This window comes from Galleria mellonella, unplaced genomic scaffold (assembly GCF_026898425.1).
Source record: "Galleria mellonella isolate WM207_F2 unplaced genomic scaffold, CSIRO_AGI_GalMel_v1 utg312, whole genome shotgun sequence".
Lineage (NCBI taxonomy): Eukaryota > Metazoa > Arthropoda > Insecta > Lepidoptera > Pyralidae > Galleria > Galleria mellonella.
Genome location: NW_026442074.1, coordinates 4,683,084 through 4,702,520, shown reverse-complemented (window position 1 = coordinate 4,702,520; position 19,437 = coordinate 4,683,084). Strand labels below are relative to the sequence as shown.

The 19,437-nt window shown below is 31.1% G+C and overlaps 1 protein-coding gene across 6 annotated transcripts in view; it reads left to right on the top strand.

Moving 5' to 3' along the window:
* LOC113515226 (flotillin-2) overlaps positions 1-19,437 on the top strand; it is a 293,605-nt gene that overhangs the window by 264,096 nt on the left and 10,072 nt on the right. Inside the window, exon 1 of one of the 6 annotated variants that reach the window (XM_052896154.1) lies at positions 1,460-1,859. The exons of 3 other annotated variants lie outside the window; for them this stretch is intronic. In XM_052896154.1, the coding sequence (XP_052752114.1) occupies positions 1,844-1,859 (16 nt within the window). In that variant the 5' untranslated portion in view covers positions 1,460-1,843. Of the gene's footprint in view, positions 1-1,459; positions 1,860-13,574; positions 13,722-19,437 lie in introns of those variants that run through there. 2 more of the 6 variants (XM_052896155.1, XM_052896156.1) reach the window with 2 other exon arrangements.

Here is a 19,437-nt window from a genome sequence, read left to right as displayed (position 1 = left end):
ATTTATTTTGGAATGTGTTAAAAGTTTGTTATCCAATATTATTTTTTGGATAACAGATTTTTAACTTATTCGTTTTTGGACTAGTATATAATTTGGACCAATATATGTTGTAACTAAAATATATAGACATTGCTATATTAAACCCATCCCTACGTAAAAAATGTGAATAAAAATTAACATATAACAAAAATGAAGTATATTTACAAGTATTTTCTACTCACGCTATTATAAAGCTATTAAATTATTAGCCATTCTAAATTGCAAAAAAAAATTGCAAGCATTGGGATCCTTAGTGTCGACATCTCTAGTGACGTACAGTTCCGCCATCTTGAAGATAAAGTAAAGCTGGCGTCCAAAAAACTCGGTGTGTTTAATAGAGCGAAGCAACACATTACGCCGGATCAACGAATAATGCTCGCAAATCCGGCTCCACATCGGGTATTGTTGCCATTTATGGACGAAGCACCTAGATACCAGCTTGAACCGTTCGACTCAGTGCAACAACGAGCTATGAGAATTGTCGATGATCCCAGACTTACAAACGGTATCGAACCTTTAAATTTTATAAGAGATTTTGCTTTACTCTGCATGTACTACCACTTGTACAACAGATTGTGCTCAGAGGAACTATTCAATATGATGCCCACGTCCACATTCTACCATCGTACAGCTCGCCGTCGACAGGAAGTTCAACCTCATATCCTAGATCCTAAATAGTCGCATACAATGCGGATTTAGAGATGTCTTCTTCCACGAACGCTCAGGTTATAGAATGAGCTCCCTATAGAGGCTTTTCCAAAAGAGTACAGCATGGGGTTCTTCAAAAGGGGAGTAAAGAGGTTTCTTCAGGGTCGACAATGTGCGCGTCGTATTGCAGGCGCTCATAGGTTACGGTAACCGCTTACCATCAGCTGGGTCGTATGTTTGTTTGCCACCTCAGTGGTATAAAAAAAATATCAAATTTCTGTTACGTTGGCTTCAATGTATTGAATATAAACTTTCATGGTATACAGACATAATCGCATTTGATATTTCTTTCGCAATTACATACAAAAACTTACATCCATACCATATTTGCCCCATATCAATTTTGTCATATTAGAATAACTTTCTGTGTAAATTAAAATCTCAATTTTTGAACGATTAGAATTTCACGTGACTCGTCTGTTATACATAGCTATAAACATAAATGTATATATTAATGATTAATTTTAAAATTGCTTTCGTAGTATTATTGTCTAGACTAGAAAATGAATGTACATTTTCCATTGACTAATAGGCAAAGTATTAAATTTAATTAGGTATTTAGATAAAAATTTAGGGAAAATTTAAATATTTATTGCAATATAATTACATCATTATACGCGGTAAATACTTTAAACGTTTAACATTCTAGTGGGGCGGGGAGGGGGACCTCTATATTGTAAAGGACCGCAAGACCTCGTCATTCGTTTACGATCATCCGTACTCGTTGTGTTGCACCGATTCGAATAGTCAGCTGACTACGTTGATTAGTTATTTTTTACGATTATTATTCTTAATTCGATTAAGTGATACAGCCAGTGTTTTTTTTAATTGTTAAAAAAAGTGACTTTTATTTTTATTCTGAATTCGTGCGCTCATTTTTTGAAAATTAATCAGTGTTCTATTTTTGAAAATTAAGCTTTTAAAGAGGTCTGTAATATTTTTAGTGCGGTTTAACGGGGTGAATGCGTTGCTTTCTTAGTGCATGCAGTTCAGTGCCCGTTCTTTCCCGTGTCTCAACCGCGAAGTTTAAAGGCTGTAGCCATGTCTTTGTTTTGGATGAGCGCATTTAATCTGGGCTTAACAGTTGGTGCTACATATGTCGTTGTTAAAAGGTAAGTTGATATTTGTTACGCTTTATATTTTTATGTATAAAGCGTAACAAACGCTTGTGTTGATATTTTTAAACGTGAAATTAACTTTTTACACTTATTTGTTACAACCAGTTAATTAAAGAACTTTTTATGAAACAAAACGTGAATTATGAATTTTTATAGAGTTGTATTCAGTTAATATTATAACATATATTATTTATACACATTCTTTACTTAATTTAATCGTTTTATTATTGCATATTATAAATGTGCAAGTTTATAAATATGTTTCTACGTCTGTTTCTTGATAACCCTTAAACGACTGAACGGATTTGAATGTTTGACACAAGAGTAGGTTATATCCTTACTTAACACATATAGCCATATAAATTATTAGTCTATGGTTTAAAAAAAGCGTGTTCCCACCAAAAACTATTTGTACCGCGTATGTAATAGCTGCAGTCGGCTCATTCTCTTCCAATGTTGTTTCCTTATAATGTAATCCTTATAAAATAAATCAATTGCTACAATAGATATTGTTCTTTAATTAAAATCATAATACATGATATTTTAAATATCTATCCACATGGACAAAGCCGCATGAAACAGCTAGATGTTGTATAATACATCTGTAAACTCTATTGTAATTCGAAATGAGAACATGGTGTTTACTTCCCTCGGGTCCCGTTATTTATATGGAACCCATTGTAGGTTCTATTATTACTCTTAAAAGGGTACGGAAGAATGTGATGTTATTATTTTCAAATTGCTTTTGGAAAGTGAACCATTCTCTTTGGAATTTCTGATATTGTTGTAGCATTATATGGACAATTTCAATAGAATTTACCGAAAATGTAAAGAAACGAATAATTGACTCAATCATAAGACTGCTAATGCTCAATAGTATTATAGAACAAATATTGAATCTATAAATTAATTGAATATTTGCATTTATTGCAATTTTCACATAATAAGTATTATTGTTATGACGTCAATAAAACTTGATTACTTTTTCATTAAATTCTGGTTGTTTCAACAAACTATGCCTCGTGTATGTCGTGTCATTGTAAAGTCATTTGTCATTGTCTTTTTTTCCAATTTTTCCAAAGGTTTAAAATTCAGTATGTATATCCTTTTATCATCAACAGAGTTTGCTCTCGTGTGAGCCTATATTGAATGTTTTTACATTTCATGACGCTAGTTTACATTTCCAGAGCAAATTCCGGCATGTATACTCTTGAATCTAAACTTAATACCGACTTCAGTGTAAAGTCTTGAACTACTTGAAATATTATGAATTAAGTTAAAATTGGGATCGCGTTTACACTGCCAAGTTGCACTAATATGCATTTGACAATATCGCGACAAGCGTATCGAATAAACCAATTACAATATTAAACCAGTGACGTCGTAATTCCTTTAATGGTAATGCAATATGTTCCCAACATATCGTTAGTATTGCAATTGTGAGTGCGAAACACAATTCCAATATCTACATAATGTATTGGAATTCATTTAAAAAATAACCCAGTATTAGAAAGCATTATCTACTTATAAACACACTGATCCGTGTTCTAAATTTAATTATCTTTTAAATTAACTATCTATGAAACATTCTACGTATGTAAATATTGTACCTATTGTTTGTATTATATTGTCTTTTGTTATTTGTAACTTTTTAAGTTGATTGCTTACCAGCCAGTCTTAATAAATAAATAAAAAAATCTATGTAACATAATAATAATTAATAATAATTATTAATCGAAATGTTGTCGAGTTAGAGTCACTATTTTTTGTGAACAAAGTCTACATATTGTAGTTGATACCATTATAATTATTATAATAGTTTCGAATGTTTGCAATTCGTAATAGTTTCTTTCGTTTGAAATATTTGCTCTATCTAAATCACCAACCATTAAACCTAATTACAGTTTTATTGCTATACAAACAAAGGTCAATGTTAAACATATCGAGAACTCACGCTAAGGGGACTCTGATACCCTTGAGTATGCTTTGTAATTAGATAAATTTGGATATACAATTTTGTGACGTGAGAATACAAATAGCACCACTCCTTGTCATTCCCAGAATGACGTAACAGGCCACTAATGGAATATTGCATAAACGCCAGTGTAAGAGATGGATAACCCGAAGTTAAATGCTATGCCAAACCACTTTGTTAGCGTGGTAATGATATACTATAATTTTCTTAAGAGAAGAGACCAATATCCAGTAATCTAACATTAATGAATTGTAAAATGTATATATATACAGTGAGTGTAAAAAGTATTCGTACACCTAAGGTTATAATAAAAAAAATACGAATTTAATAGACTTTCCTCTATTTATTTAATTTAAATCAATACTGTTAAATAGTTTAACATTCCCGCACTTTGTTTATGATAATTTTTGTTTTTTAAAAAAAAAAATTATACAACTTAAAAATATTTTTACGTTAACTAAGCAAATAATGACAAACAAAAAGTATTCGTACATTCATTCTTTTTTAAATGAAATTCTGTATAAATCATTTATTCAATCGAATTTTTCATATGCCTACAATGCCAAGGTCATTTTTAATACGTAGGTATAGATATTAGACGTTTTAGTTGCACTCGTGACAAGTATAGACGTGTTTAGTTACAAAAATGGGTCGTAAAGCAAAAGAAACGAGTGAAAAGGAGAGAAAAATAATTATTAATTTGCATAATCAATGCAAATCATTATGTGAAATTGCAAAATTTGTCAATAGACCACGTTCAACCGTACAGACTGTAATTGATCGGTTTTCTATTACTAAAACACTAAAAAACAAACCCAGAGGTGGGGCGTCCATCAAAAATCACGCCTCGATTGGATCGGAAAATTTTAAATTGTGTAAAAAAAAATCCAAAAATTAGTGCCCCTCGAGTGTTACAAGAAATTAATAATATCAATGATTGCCATATTTCTGTCAGTACCGTTCGGAACGTATTACGTAGTAACGATTATCATGGAAGAACTGCGCGTAAAAAGTATTGGGTAAATGATATTAATAGAAAAAAAAAGATTAGAATTCGCAAAAAAATATATTAATGAAAAAAATCATTTTTGGCAAACTGTTATTTACTCAGATGAATCGAAATATAATATTTTCAAATCGAATGGACATCATATGGTATGGAGAAAACCTAATATGGAATATAAGAAAGAAAATTTATGTCCAACGGTAAAACACGGTGGTGGGTCAGTATTTGTATGGGGTTGCATGAGTGCTTTTGGGGTGGGAAAACTTGCATTTATTGATGGAATTAGGGATCACAAAACGTATATTAATATTTTAAAAGAGAATCTTCTCTTTAGTGCAGCTCAAATGGGTTTTAACAATAATTGGATATTTTTACAAGATAATGACCCTAAACATAAAGCATGGAATATTAAAGCATGGATCCTGTTTAACACTCCAAAATACCTAGAGATTCCTCCTCAATAACCTGATATTAATATTATAGAGCATGTGTGGGATTATCTCGATAATAAAATTCGAAATCGACCAATTTCGAGTAAAGAAACACTAAAAATTGCGCTTCGCGAAGAATGGGCATTGATACCGTCTTCTTATATTTTCAAACTAGTTGATTCGATGCCGCAGAGACTCCAAGCTATCATCAATGCTAACGGTGGTCCAACAAAGTATTAATATTTTTTTAATATTCATTTACTTACAAATTTTATAAGTGTACGAATACTTTTTGTTTGTCATTATTTGCTTAGTTAACGTAAAAATATTTTTATGTTGTATAATTTTTTTTATTAAAAAACAAAAATTTTCATAAATAAAGTGCGGGAATGTTAAAATATTTAATAGTATTGATTTAAATTAGATAAATAAAAGAAAGTCTATCAAATTCGTATTTTTTTTATTACAACCCTAGGTGTACGAATACTTTCTACACTCACTGTAAGTATGTATGTATGTATGTATATATATATGTATGAATATAAGTGATATTGACATACATATTGTTGTAACGGTAAATAATAAAAAAGGGACAATAAATTACGGTGTGACAAAATTAATATCAAATCATCATAAAAGTAAGCCTTATCAATCGCAAAAAGAATTCTTAAAATCGGTTCAATATTAGCGAAACTGTAAAGTTTTTATTTCCTACGGTATAATCGATCTTAGCTCGTATACCTACCGACTATTATTTAAACAATACCACCATTTCAGCTTACCTTTTATTTATTCAGAACTCGTCAAGGTACTCCATGTAAACGTAAACACGCGCTGTCCGTTCGTTTGTTTAAGAAATAGTTATGTTTTATTATTGTGCCGCTTCGGCCAACTACTATGTGCATAAAGCTTCATTAACTATAAAATGTGATATCACTAAATAATACTTCACTAACTCCAAATATTGTTAGGGGGGAAAGGAATTGTTAGTAATGGATACTGAGAATCCCATTGCTAGTAATATACCCCACCAGGTCGACCTCCTCGCGGTTCCCCCTGGAAACTATTATGGTTAATTCCTAATGAATTCATCATGATGGGCTAACTGGCCTGTTTTCATTCTCATCTATCATCCTTCACTGGTGCTCCGCCAGCATATCCCGTTAGCGCAGGCGGGGTTCCATACCATTTTCATCCATCAAAAAAAAAAATATTGTGACTTCGTTTAAATATTACATACTTAATGGCCTTATAAGTTTCCATGTAAAAAAGTAATGATTTCCATCTAAATAATAAATCATAAACCCAATTTTAAACTTAAAAATAATAATAACTCGTTCTGTAAGTGAGGTGTTATTCGCTCAGCTGTTTCTAGAATTTTGGTCGGGAATCTAGTTAATTAACAATTCAAGTTATGTTTTGACAGGCCTTGAATGTGGTGGTAGTTTTGTGCGACTACAGTTTAGTTGGCGTTCAGTAAGAGTATCCTCTTTTTAAAACCTTTGCACCGCTGAATTAATTAGTTATTGTGTTCTAAATATGCATTCTAGTATTTATTTGTGTGTTCAAATGTTCAATCTCTTATAAGGATGTACGAAAGTTAGAAAATATAATACTATTAATGACAAATACAAATAAACGACATATTTAAAAAAAAAGAAGCGACATTTACATAAAAAGTGCATGAAAGCATTTTAAATTCCATGTTGATTTAGATTTTGATTATCTAAAAAATTGGAGATACGCCATTTCGTTATAGATCTACTCGTAAGAATATTTTGATTAACCAAAAGACCGTACATTATTCAACATGGCTGCGCGAGCAAAAACTTAAAGCCAGACGCCGAGTGGGTGTGTAATTTATCAAACAAGCCCTGAACTTGACTGAGGGCCGCGTCCGCGACCTTTAAGCACCAGTCACACTGAGAGCTATACTAATCAAATCTCAATTTAATTAAACACACGATAAACTTTATACAATATATTCTAAAAATTTAATAATAATAAAAAATAGCAAAACAAAATACACCGTATACATTTATAGCACGCGAAAAATACAAGCAAGAAGTGTCGCATCAAAGATAGTGACATAATTTAATTAATATAGAATTAAAAATTATTCAACAATTGTAGTTGTGGCATCTTTTCCTACCTCAATTTAAACTATAAACTAAAGAACTAAGTGAAATAATTATATTAGCTAAGTAACCCGATAATACCAGCTAAGCTAACCAGTCACTTTGCATATAGGTGAAGGTAGATGACCGTTGTCAAGGTTCTCTCTAGTATTCAGTACTACATATATCGTTTATCCTTAGTTTTTAGGTTTCCTTTTTATCCGGATAATTTTTTTTTTTTTGGTAATTCTGGGTCGCGTAAATGACAAATCGATTCGTTCTTGCTATTAGATACGGGCGGGTCAACTCAAAATATGGAAAATGGACTCTAGAATGAATGTACACATGTAGGATATAGTTAATATGGATAAGTTATTGAAAATAGAATTTGTTTGCATAAATTTGCTTAGCCAGCATTTTTAGATGTACGCGTTGTGAATTAAGCTTAACAAAGTCAAATTCGCTTAGTTTAGCTTTGAGTGTGACTCGTGCTTACTACTGTATGTTAATAACATAAACGAAGACAAGACCATGTTATATATTCCTATGCTAATAGATATTTACGTCACATACTGTTGTTATTTACGCATTTAAACAGTTATAATTGACTTACAATATCATCTTTGTATTTTCAGATATTACAATCGTTTTAGAACTAGTATTGAGTCTTGTTTGTACATAAAAAACCGGTCACGAACACGTTGGGCGAATTTGTGAAGGCCGTTTGATGGTAGATCCTTTGATAGCTTCTGCACCATTTATAGATATGTACGTAGTTAGACAAGTACAGAAATTGCGCATTATTTTAACACGAACACTGTTATTTTTTATGATATAATCTTTTATTAGTACTATATACAGTAGTAATGGAATATTGTTTTTTACGATTATTCCTGACAGTTGTGTACTACGTGTAATATGAAATCGGAGTCATTGGCATTAATTATCAAAAATAATTAAAATGAATTTACCCTCCCGTTCAAAGACAACGGTCCTTGCTGCCGAATTATTATGGGAATCTATAATTTTTTTGTCCTTTTTCGATACCATATTTATTTGTGAAAAATATTCAGTTTCACTGATAGAGCACTTTCTATATTCTGGAATTCCGAATATTTTAAAACAATTTGAAATTCCAGTGTGGATACAAACTTGCCGTAACAGTGTTAGAACAGCTGCCGAATCCAGATGGTGATTAAATCCTTTACTTTAGTTTTGGTATCGATTCATGTTTTGCTAGAGCGCAGACATGTACTTTCCTTTATTCCCAACTTAGATTAGAAAAATGTTTTTTTTTTTTATGTAACTATGAATGGCAAACAAGACGGTTCACCTGATGGAAAGTGATAACGGTCGCCTATAGACATGTACAGTACCATGGACATAACAGAATATATTGTTTTGCTCATGACATTCCCCACGCGTTACCATTCCTTAGGACTAAGGTGTTATACCTCTGTACTCTGTACCATATTATATACCCTTCAAACCGAGACATAGCAATGCAAACACGACTGTTTCACGATAGAAACACGAATGGGACAGAGGTACCCAAGCAACGACTTTTATACAAAGTCTCCCTCTGGTAAATACTTTGAGTTCATTGGGAATTTAAAAGTGTTAATTAAATTCTGTAATTCAGCAAATTCTGTATTGTCACTTTTAATTATTGAATGAACCTCTAGGGATACCTATATAAAATGTTGGTGACATTTAAAATGTAACTTTATTTTCATGTCTGTAAGTTGAAATAGACATGTACTAAAACAATTTATAAAATATACTGTTCGAGATAAACGTAGTAAGCATATTACGAGTATTTAACAAATCTTCTTAAATGACTCTGTAGGCTCTGATATAGTTTTATCCTTGCCAATACCCTCAGTCCTTGTTTAAGGATCCGCAGTGAAATCCACAAGCTTCATTTGGTTAATCCTTTCGACTTCTCTGAGGGCTTTTCTGAATTATTTTTATATATTAGCCATTACGTCACCAATTCTGAACCGATTTTGCAATAAATGATGCTTATTTCCAAGTTAGACTCGTTAAGTTCCTTTTATTGTATGCAGCAAAAATTTACTTGTTGTGAAACATAACATACATTTAGTTATGTTGTCATTTTGTGAGAGAAATAAATAAATATAATATACATATATTATGTATATATATAGATAAAAAAAGTTAGACACGGGATTTCGTATTTAAATAAAAATATTTTCAATGTCTACGAAATATTACCTACGAAGTTATAACATGTTAACAAATCTAAACCTAGGATATCAATTAGGCTCTTCAATTCTCGACGGATCGTTTAACATACACGAAATACGTTCCCGGTTCGTGAGAGACGTGACATAGCGTATTAACTTTTTTAAGCGACTTCAAAATCGATAAGGTTCTTAATTCGACTGACTATTTTGCTACCATATAACGCAATCGAATAATAGGTTCACAAAATTAAAATAATACCAACACTGTGTCCCCGTGTTGGTCCTATTTTAATTTTGTGACTATTAAAGCTGCTAATTTTCTTTGCGAAGCTAAAAACTACTTATTGTGAAACAAAATTTATATTGATATATATAATATATGCGATTCCATTATCTATGTTGGTTGGTTCACAATTGAAGTTTCTTTTTTTGTGGATATATATATATATATATATATATATATATATATATATATGTTTGAGTGTGTATGTATGTATATTAAATTCTTTAAATACTTGTGTGATTGGGACATTTTTCATCAATAACAATATGTATTGTGGATAATTAAAAATGGCGCTTAAATTATCTCTGAGTTTACTATACACTCTAACAATGCAATCGATGCATATCTTTTAGGGTGTCTCCGACTTGACATTTGGGCGAACAAGATTTTCCCATCAGATGTGCAAATACTCTTGATGAGCCCGGCATAATGTCTTGCATATAACTTAATAATATTATTTATCTATTCATTTTGTTTTATTACAAATGCTGTAACGCATAATTTTATTTATTTTCTTTACGGGATAAATATTATCCTACCTTGAGAGGTATAGTTATAAAAAACAATTCATATTTATAAAGTTTTTTTCAAAGAAAAAGAAATATTTTTATTCAAGTAAATTTAAATTACAACATTTTTTAATAGTCTTTTTTTCTTTTTTCAATACCGCCCATACGGTGCGCAATTTCAAAAAGCCATTCCAATCCGTTGAACGGTTCCGGAGATTAGTGTGACTTTTTTTTACATATTTTCGTTTTTTTTTTTTTTTTTGGCTCTGCACAATGACAAATAACAGCAAACCTATAATATTTGGAGTAATAGTCACAATTTTTTTTTTAATTTGTCCACCATTTTGGAATCATAATAGTGCCATGCAGTGACACAAAAAGAGACGTTCCATTCCACACAATCTAATGTCACAAAGTCTTTTAGAATGAGTGAAACGGGCCGAATGAAAGTGGAACGGTGGTTTACACTGTTCTTTTATAATAGTGGGCTATTTTCCTCGCTAGCTTCGAAGGGTATGGCGGAATCACAGTTTTCCAATAAGTAGGTCGACTAACATAATACACCTACTACTATATGATACCTTTCCTTGTAAATTAAGTATCTACCATGTAACACATTGAGTAACTTTCCGATATTTCATTCATTCCGTTGTTCTCAACTATAAAGCTTTTCTAATTTATTTGCTTAACGAAGTCTACTCAAACTTTGTACGTATCTGTCTAATGAATGTTAAATTAATTGATAATAGAAGTACACGTATTGAACAAATACAATTCAATAAAACGCGTATTATAATATGTACTAGTACAATTATAATATGTTCTTAGGAATATTAGATTACTTATTTTATTATTAACTATTTTTTGATAATGTTATTATATTTGTGACAATTGTAGGAATGCTTTATAATACACGTATGGTGAGACTCGAAAATATGGCAACTGTAAATTTAACTATCAGATTTCTCATGAGTTTGTCAAATCTAAGAGAATAAAATTAATACGTTCATTTGTTACCTCTTAACGGCTCAACTAATTGTCATAAAATGTAACATGTCCATCAAAACTCGGTCAAATAAAAAAGTACATATAACATTTTAACTTTTACTTTGTTAATTGTTTACTAATACTGTTTTAAGTAATAGTAAACTATTTTTTAGTATAGTATTCAATTTCTACATTTAAATCTTATCAATCAGATATATTTCAGTTTTAATCGGCTTACGATATGAACCCATAAAATCATAGTCCCGTAAAATGCGTGGAAAATCACAAGGGTGGCGTATTGGTTTCATAATAAAATCAATATCCATTTCTTATGTTATCGTATATTTATTACATATAAAATAATACATGTAGTATATTTTTACGATGCGTTTATTGACAGTTTTAATATACTTGTTTTAGTTCATTACAGTTTATCACTATATATTATATTTTTTTATCCAATTACAGAGTGTATAAATGTACTATGTCTAAAATTGACAACAAATTCATTATATAAGTATAGTAATAAGTAAGATGGAAACCTACTATATATACTGTGTGTGTGTGTGTGTGTGTGTGTTTTTTTTTAATTTAAACTTCACACTTTTTTATCACAAATCTATAAACAATAAAATAAAATTTTGAATTAAAAATTTTTCGATTTTGATGGTTATTTTTAAAAAAAATTTTGTCAAGATGAAGTTGCTATTTTTTTACGGTAACGTCCTATTTATTGTTCACGTCTGTAAATGAATATACTTACTATTTTCTATTAGGGAGACCATTAAGATTTTGCCTTAGCCTTAGCCAACGGTAATTTACAAGGCTATATTTTATTACCAATAAAACATAGCCTTCAATCCTATCCTATCAATGTCAATAAAATATCGTCTCGCAAATTTTTCAACAGTGTTGCATCTCTAATACCATACAACGTTGCATGCAAGACTGTGTTCTATAAACTGGGCACCTGCTCTTACATTCAGTGTTTCAACAATTTTATTTCCCTGAAAGTAGTTTTTAAATGTCTTCTCTTTAAAAACACGTTTAGCTTCCCAAAAGAAAACACTTTTAATTAAATAGAACTTCGTGTAAAAAGAAAAACTGTATACAGTCGTTGATACATTTTCTTGTAGGTAAGTACATAATAAATATATAAGTTTTGAGTACCTAAAGAAATGTATTTTTAATATTTTATTGATTACATTTACAATAATTTAAAATTTTATTTTAAAATAAACCGACTTCAATCGTGACAAAACCTTTTCATGTAAAAACTTAATTACTGATATTCCTTTCGAATAAAAAAAAAATATTTTTCTCAATCTGTTTATGACTAACGGAGATATATACAAAAATAATAAATATTACCTAATTGATAACCTTCTCCTTTTTCTAAACTGGTAGATTTCTTACTGCTATTTACGAGCATTCTCTCCCAATAAACCTAAACCAAATTATATTATGACGGGCACAAATATATTAACTTATATTTAATTATATCTCTGACGTCATCCATGTCACTGGGATATGTCCGCTGATTTAGATAAATAGTAGTTTCCTTTCCTATCCAATACAGTACGTATATATTAAATATCATAGAGATTGATTAAGCCGTTGTAGCACGTTTAACTTTTTTTTTAGGATGATAATTTTTTTTAAGATAATAATGGAATGGTTAGCCTGCTCTATCGGTATACACTGACGCGAATACCAGTGAGCAATGATAGATGATTATGAAACAGGTCACACAAACACGATAGTTTTCAAGGGAAACCGCGTGGAGATCGACCTAGTAGGGTATATTGCTAGCAATGGGATTGCTAATCTCTATTACTAACAATCCCTTCTCCCCTCAGGCCCCTTTAACTAGTTTGTCATAAAAAAAATAATAACGATTTGTTATGACAAACTTATGATACCCCTCAAGTGTCCTCATTCCCGATTATTAGGGTATTATGTCTCCGTACGCTGTAATTACACTGCGATCTATCTCCCACCCCTAAAACTGAAACCGTCATTCGAGCGCAGCTGCTCAACGATAGAAACACTAGTGGGACTAAAGTACCCAAGCAAACGACTTTTGTATAAAGTCTCTCTCTCATCATTAACTTTACAGAAAGAACGTTCTTTCAGTAGTTAATGAATGTAATAAAATTACCGGAATGATATCTCGCAGAACTCAGTCCCGTCGCGACCGTCGCGGGCGGCGGGTCTCGCTGGTAATACCGCGGACTCAAAGTTGCCGCTTTATACATATATTCACATCTTATTTTATGAATGAGATTGTTCCACGTATTACATCGTACTGTTTACGTTATTGTTGGCAAAGTGTGAGGTTTCGTATATTAGTGGGATCTTTTACTTTTTACTTAATTGTTTTATTTAAGATTATTTGTTAATAGTTATTCGCATCACATAAACAATCACATTTTGCTCTAGTGTAGTCCTGGTTTTACTATGAATAAATAAATAAATATAAGGAATGTAAAAAAATAATTAATCTTATGATACTATATGATAGTACTCGTAAAATACCGACTATAAAATTTCGTTGTTCGTAGGAATATTAAGAAAAAAATGAGATTCTTTTTTGAAACTTGTGTGGAAATCTAATCCTTCGGGATATTATAGCGAGGCATCTGATAGGTTCATGTAATTCCCAAATATATTACATACCTACTACAAAAAGATTAGAGCGACGGTATAAATTTTCTCAATTAATTATTTAACTCAATATTTTCTAGGATTTCAGGCACACAGTATTTTAGTTTCATTTATATTTAACATTACTTAAAAATTTACATTCTATCATTACTAAAATTAATATTATAAATAATTAATCGTACCAAACTTAATTAATCGTAACAAAATTTGGTGCACATGTAGTAATTGGGATTGAAAATAACATATACTACATTTTCACGAGACAAGCCTTCGCGAATAAAAATTAAGTAGGTATCTTTTTATATAATAAAAATTCTTGTCATATATAAAATGGTATATATAAATTCAAATTTATATATACCATTATTAATTAGAGGATCATGTTTAATGGAAGAAAAATGAAAAACACCTGCGTTGTCTCTGAAAAAAATGTTTTCCTCTATATTTCAATAATCAAATATTTCATGCGACTAAGATTAATGTCGTTGTAATAAATTAATAAACAAGCGGACGTTTATTAATTACGTGACTTTTTTTTATAATTTGCCTTACTAATAAACTTTATAAATGTTGTAAATATGGAAGTTTGAAAATATATTTAAATATGTCGTTTGTTAATCATGTTTAGATTGATGAATTAAACAAACAGATTTTAATTATGTTTTAATCCAAAATATGTACAAAAAGATATCATATTCTGAATTTAAGATACAATATGTTTTTATTATCTTTATAACCTTTACAAAAATAATAGTTGAAATGAGAAGAATAGTAAAAAAATTTAAGTCAGGAAGAAAATTAACAGATAAAAAATATGTTCTTTGCCGTAACGTTAAAAAGTTATACAAAGGGAAAAATTCAGTCATGGACTTACATTATTATTACCATTATATAATTTACATCTGTGAACTTGACTTTGCATGTAGGCGTATCAAAAACATTGATGCGAAGTAAAGTGACATAACGCTCGAGTTAACGAGTTCCAATCAGTTTCCGCATACGAATGTGTCGTCATTAGGTCAGTCATTTCATCCCATTAAACTTGACATCTGTTCGTAGGCGAGTCGTCTTGGATCGCAATTCAAACATAACTACTAGCCATTTAAATTATAAGACGGTAAATATGTACCCCACAGATCATATTCATAACCTGTATAGGTGCTAGGTATGATTAATATGGATACCGATCCGATATCTATATATTGGATTCCTCTGGACATCGATGACGGAAAATAGGTCATCACCCATTTCGATCGAATATTTATTTTCGAATATGTTAAAAGTTTCTTATCCAGTATTATTTTTTGAGTAATAGACTTTTATCATAATATACTTTTTAAACCAGAGGAAGACTTTGTACAAAAGTCGATTGCTTGGGTACCTCTGTCCCATTCGTGTTTCAACCGTGAAGCAGTTGTGTTTGCATGGCTGTGTTTCGGTTTGAAGGGTGGGATATGACGTGAATTTACTGGGTACATAACACCTGAGTCCTCAGGAATGGCAATGCATGGGGGGGTATCATAGGCGAAACAGTTTACTCTGTTATGTCCATGGTACTGCTCAAGTCTATAGGCGACGGTTACTACTTTCCATCAGGTGGGCCGTCAGCTTATTTACATTCTAAGTTGTATAAAAAAAAACTTTATTAGACCAGTATACAGAAATTGTAACTGAAATATATGTATATTGCTATATATTACTCACCCCTAGTAGGTACTCCACATATAGTATTCTTAGTCTTCTTGTAGTAATTATAAATACTTAAATACTTGTATTTAAGTACTATATTACTGCCTGTGTTTGCTTCTTCTTTGGAGGGCGATTTATCTGTGATATACCAACTTTTATGACGATTAATGGCACTGTCAAGGCACCATAAGATTATTACCTTATAATCAAATATCCTTTCACTGATAAATTATATTAGTGAGGACAACGCAAGCTCTGAACACTAAAATTGTTATTACCTAAGAAATCGTGTTATAGCGTAATAAAGCCAAGAATGGGTTGCGTATCTAAAGATAGATACCTGTAATATTCACCTATACACGAAATGTCAGAGTAAACTCTAAGATAAATGACTTCCCGAATTTTCGTTTGACCCTTGTAAAGTTCACGAACCACCTTAACTATAACTACAAGTACATCACGAAGCCAAATTAATGAGCTGTGTGGTTATCATTTTATAATTATAACGTTCATAAAGATCATCAATAAGTAAAAATATAATCACTATGCTGTGGCATCACAGAAAAAAGTACACACGTGCGACTAGCTGGTACATGTTTACATTGGTACTTTATTAATATTGATAGTATATATAACATTGTAATTACATGACTTCTACTCCTCTAAGCATTTTCAAAAATAGAAATTGATAAAAACATCGAGCTTTACTCCCTAAATATCTTAAACGCAAAATAAAATACGTATTCAAATTTACCTATGAAGGCAAATTTATTTTAAAATTACTATAAGTAATTACAAATTTTATATTGAAAGTAATTAGCGTATATTCTAAAATTAATGACTTATTGCCAATTTGCGATTTTATCATATTTTATTATTCATAAACACCGGAAGCAGCAGAATATTGCAGAAATAAAAATTGTCTACGATACCGATAACGGAGCGATCAAATAACTTTTTTACGGAATAAAAAAAACTACTCGTGTTATCAATATTTGTCGTGGCCATGAAAATCTAAGCAAAAACACAGACATTGGATATATTACAAAAAATGTTTTAGATTGTTCAAATTCCACATATCGATCACGTGCCTTGTGGACTAGGCATAGAATAACTGCCCCCCTTCTTTCTCGTGGGTGTCGTAAGAAGCGACTTAGGGAACCTAATAGAGATGAGCAGCAGTGCTTCTCTTAAAATATCTAGGGCCTAACTGCGGTTACCAACCCGCCTGCCAAACGTGGCAACTACTAGCAGAACCCCCCAATAAAGAGAGGTCCCATTACTAGCAATATACCATATCAAGTCGACCTCCCCATGATCCTCTTTTCAAACCATCGTACTGAATTCCTTGTGACTAACTGATCTGTCTTTTCATTCTCACCTACTATCCCTCACTGGTGTCCAGCAGCGCAGACGAAGTTACCTTTAACCTTATACTACAATCGTTTTAAAGCTCAACTTAACGTCAATAAACCGATGTGGTTTGCCTGGGAGCTGTGCAATCACTATTACTTACATTTAAAAGTCGCAGTTACACTAAAGTTACACTTCTTACAGAACTAAGTTTGAAATAATGTTAAAAGAAGTCAACGTTTTTCATCAGTGTACTATGAGCTGCAACGAATATTATGCTTATGTATTATTTTAAATTTTGCACGGATTCCATGAACAAGCAATCTATTTAAGACTGGGTTTTTAAAAATCTTCATAAGAACGAAAAGCAACAGTTTCGAAAAACAAGACTTTCTTTAATCTATAAATAAATGCTTAAATGTAAATTACAACGAAAAGTTTTATTGAATTAAAAAAAAAAATGTTTCACAATAAGCATACATCGATATATAATATATAAATCGGGCAAGCGGCGACTTTAGTCTCTGCCTATGGTAGGACATATATTGTCTAATACATATAATAGTTTTAAGAGAGCATGTTGCAATATACGATCAATTATGAAAGTGTGTCAAGGCATAGACAATAAAGGAACAACAAAGTGAACGATTGAAATTAACCAATTAGATGTCAAGGGCAGTTTTGACTGCTCCAACTCTCTTTGACTCTCCTGCTTTGAATTTGTGTACCCATAGAAAGTGGTGTTTTCTTAGTAAATGAAATAAAACAGCCAACCTGCCTACGCTATTGGTTTACACTACCACTCTTACTACTCGTGTAAGGATTTTTTTACGGTAATGGAATGGTAAACCCACCTGCGCTATCAATATACGCTGGCGAGACAATAGAGTAGGGTAGTAGATAAGGATAGAAGCAGGTCAGCCCATCGTAACGAATTCAATAATAATCAAGCACGATGGTTTCAAGGGGGAACCGCGTGGAGATCTACCTGGTAGGGTGTATTGATAACAATAGAATTACTAGTTCTCAATACTAACAATCACTTCTCCTTATACTCAATGTGAGAGTGGTGCCCTCGGGTGTCGAGAGTTTGTAAATCGTCTCCGTTGTACACGAAAGTCTCTGACGTGGTTTATTGGACGACACTAGCTGAGTAAAAGTGGAAGATGATTTGTGATGATGAAATAAAGTCTGTTATAGTAACGACTTCACAAAGAATTAAACATGATGAAGGGAGAGACTATATGGAGGTTAATTTGGCAGGATATATTATTACTTGTTAGAACTGAAACCACTAAACCTCGTTTTTAACATTCTTCCCGGGAATTGAGTAAAGTCTACATATATATATCGAATTTTATAAGTTAATCTAGTTAGTTAATCTAAACAACCACTTTTGCTTATGAAAAGACAGCTCAAAATAACTTTAAAGCATTTAACGGTCGTCGACGCTATTTTGAAAATAACGAAGTATCTGATAAAACCATTTTCGTATAAAATCTTGCATTTGACAACCAACGTTTGATCAAGTTCACCAACCGTGCAGTATCGTTATCATATTTATATTATTATCATTTGCTATGTAAATAAATTCTTTGCACACTCGATTATCGTTCTTAAAGCGTTGCGATATGATTTTTTTAATAAATAGGTGCTGCAAATAATATCTGCAGTATAGTGCCGGAGTCGCGGCAATTGCGACGTGACGCGTGACAGACTGTGATGGAATTTATATTAATTATCGAAAATATTAAATTTAATTTGATTAATTGAAGCTCAAATTATATAGTTTGAAATTAATTTAATAAATAATGTGTCTTAAATTGTATTACATTTTAAAATTTGAAGAAATGTTTCGAAATGTTTCATTTACTTAGTTAAAGCAATTATTTTGAATTGTTAACTAAATATGCCTATTACTGTGTTAGCAAACTATTCCTCGTAGATTTATTTATAGAAATTGAGCTAAACTAAATTATATCCAACAAAATAATTCAAACACCAGCGGAACTCCAAAGGAAAAGCTAACAGATGATTTTATAATACAAATTAAATTAAATTAAATGGTGAATTGTTTTTTTTTCTAATGTTTGTTGTGTAAATTATCATATAATATTTTTTAATGTATCTCAGTAATTTTTATTCGTGCCGCATACTGAACACGTGCTTGCATCGTATTAATCTGCAATACGAAGTTGATTATCGAGCGAATGGCATACATACATATACCATGCAGAGCGTTATTGCAATATATTGTATATTGACTTATCGTATATATATATATATATATATATATATATATATATATATATATATATATATATGTTATATTATAAATTATAATA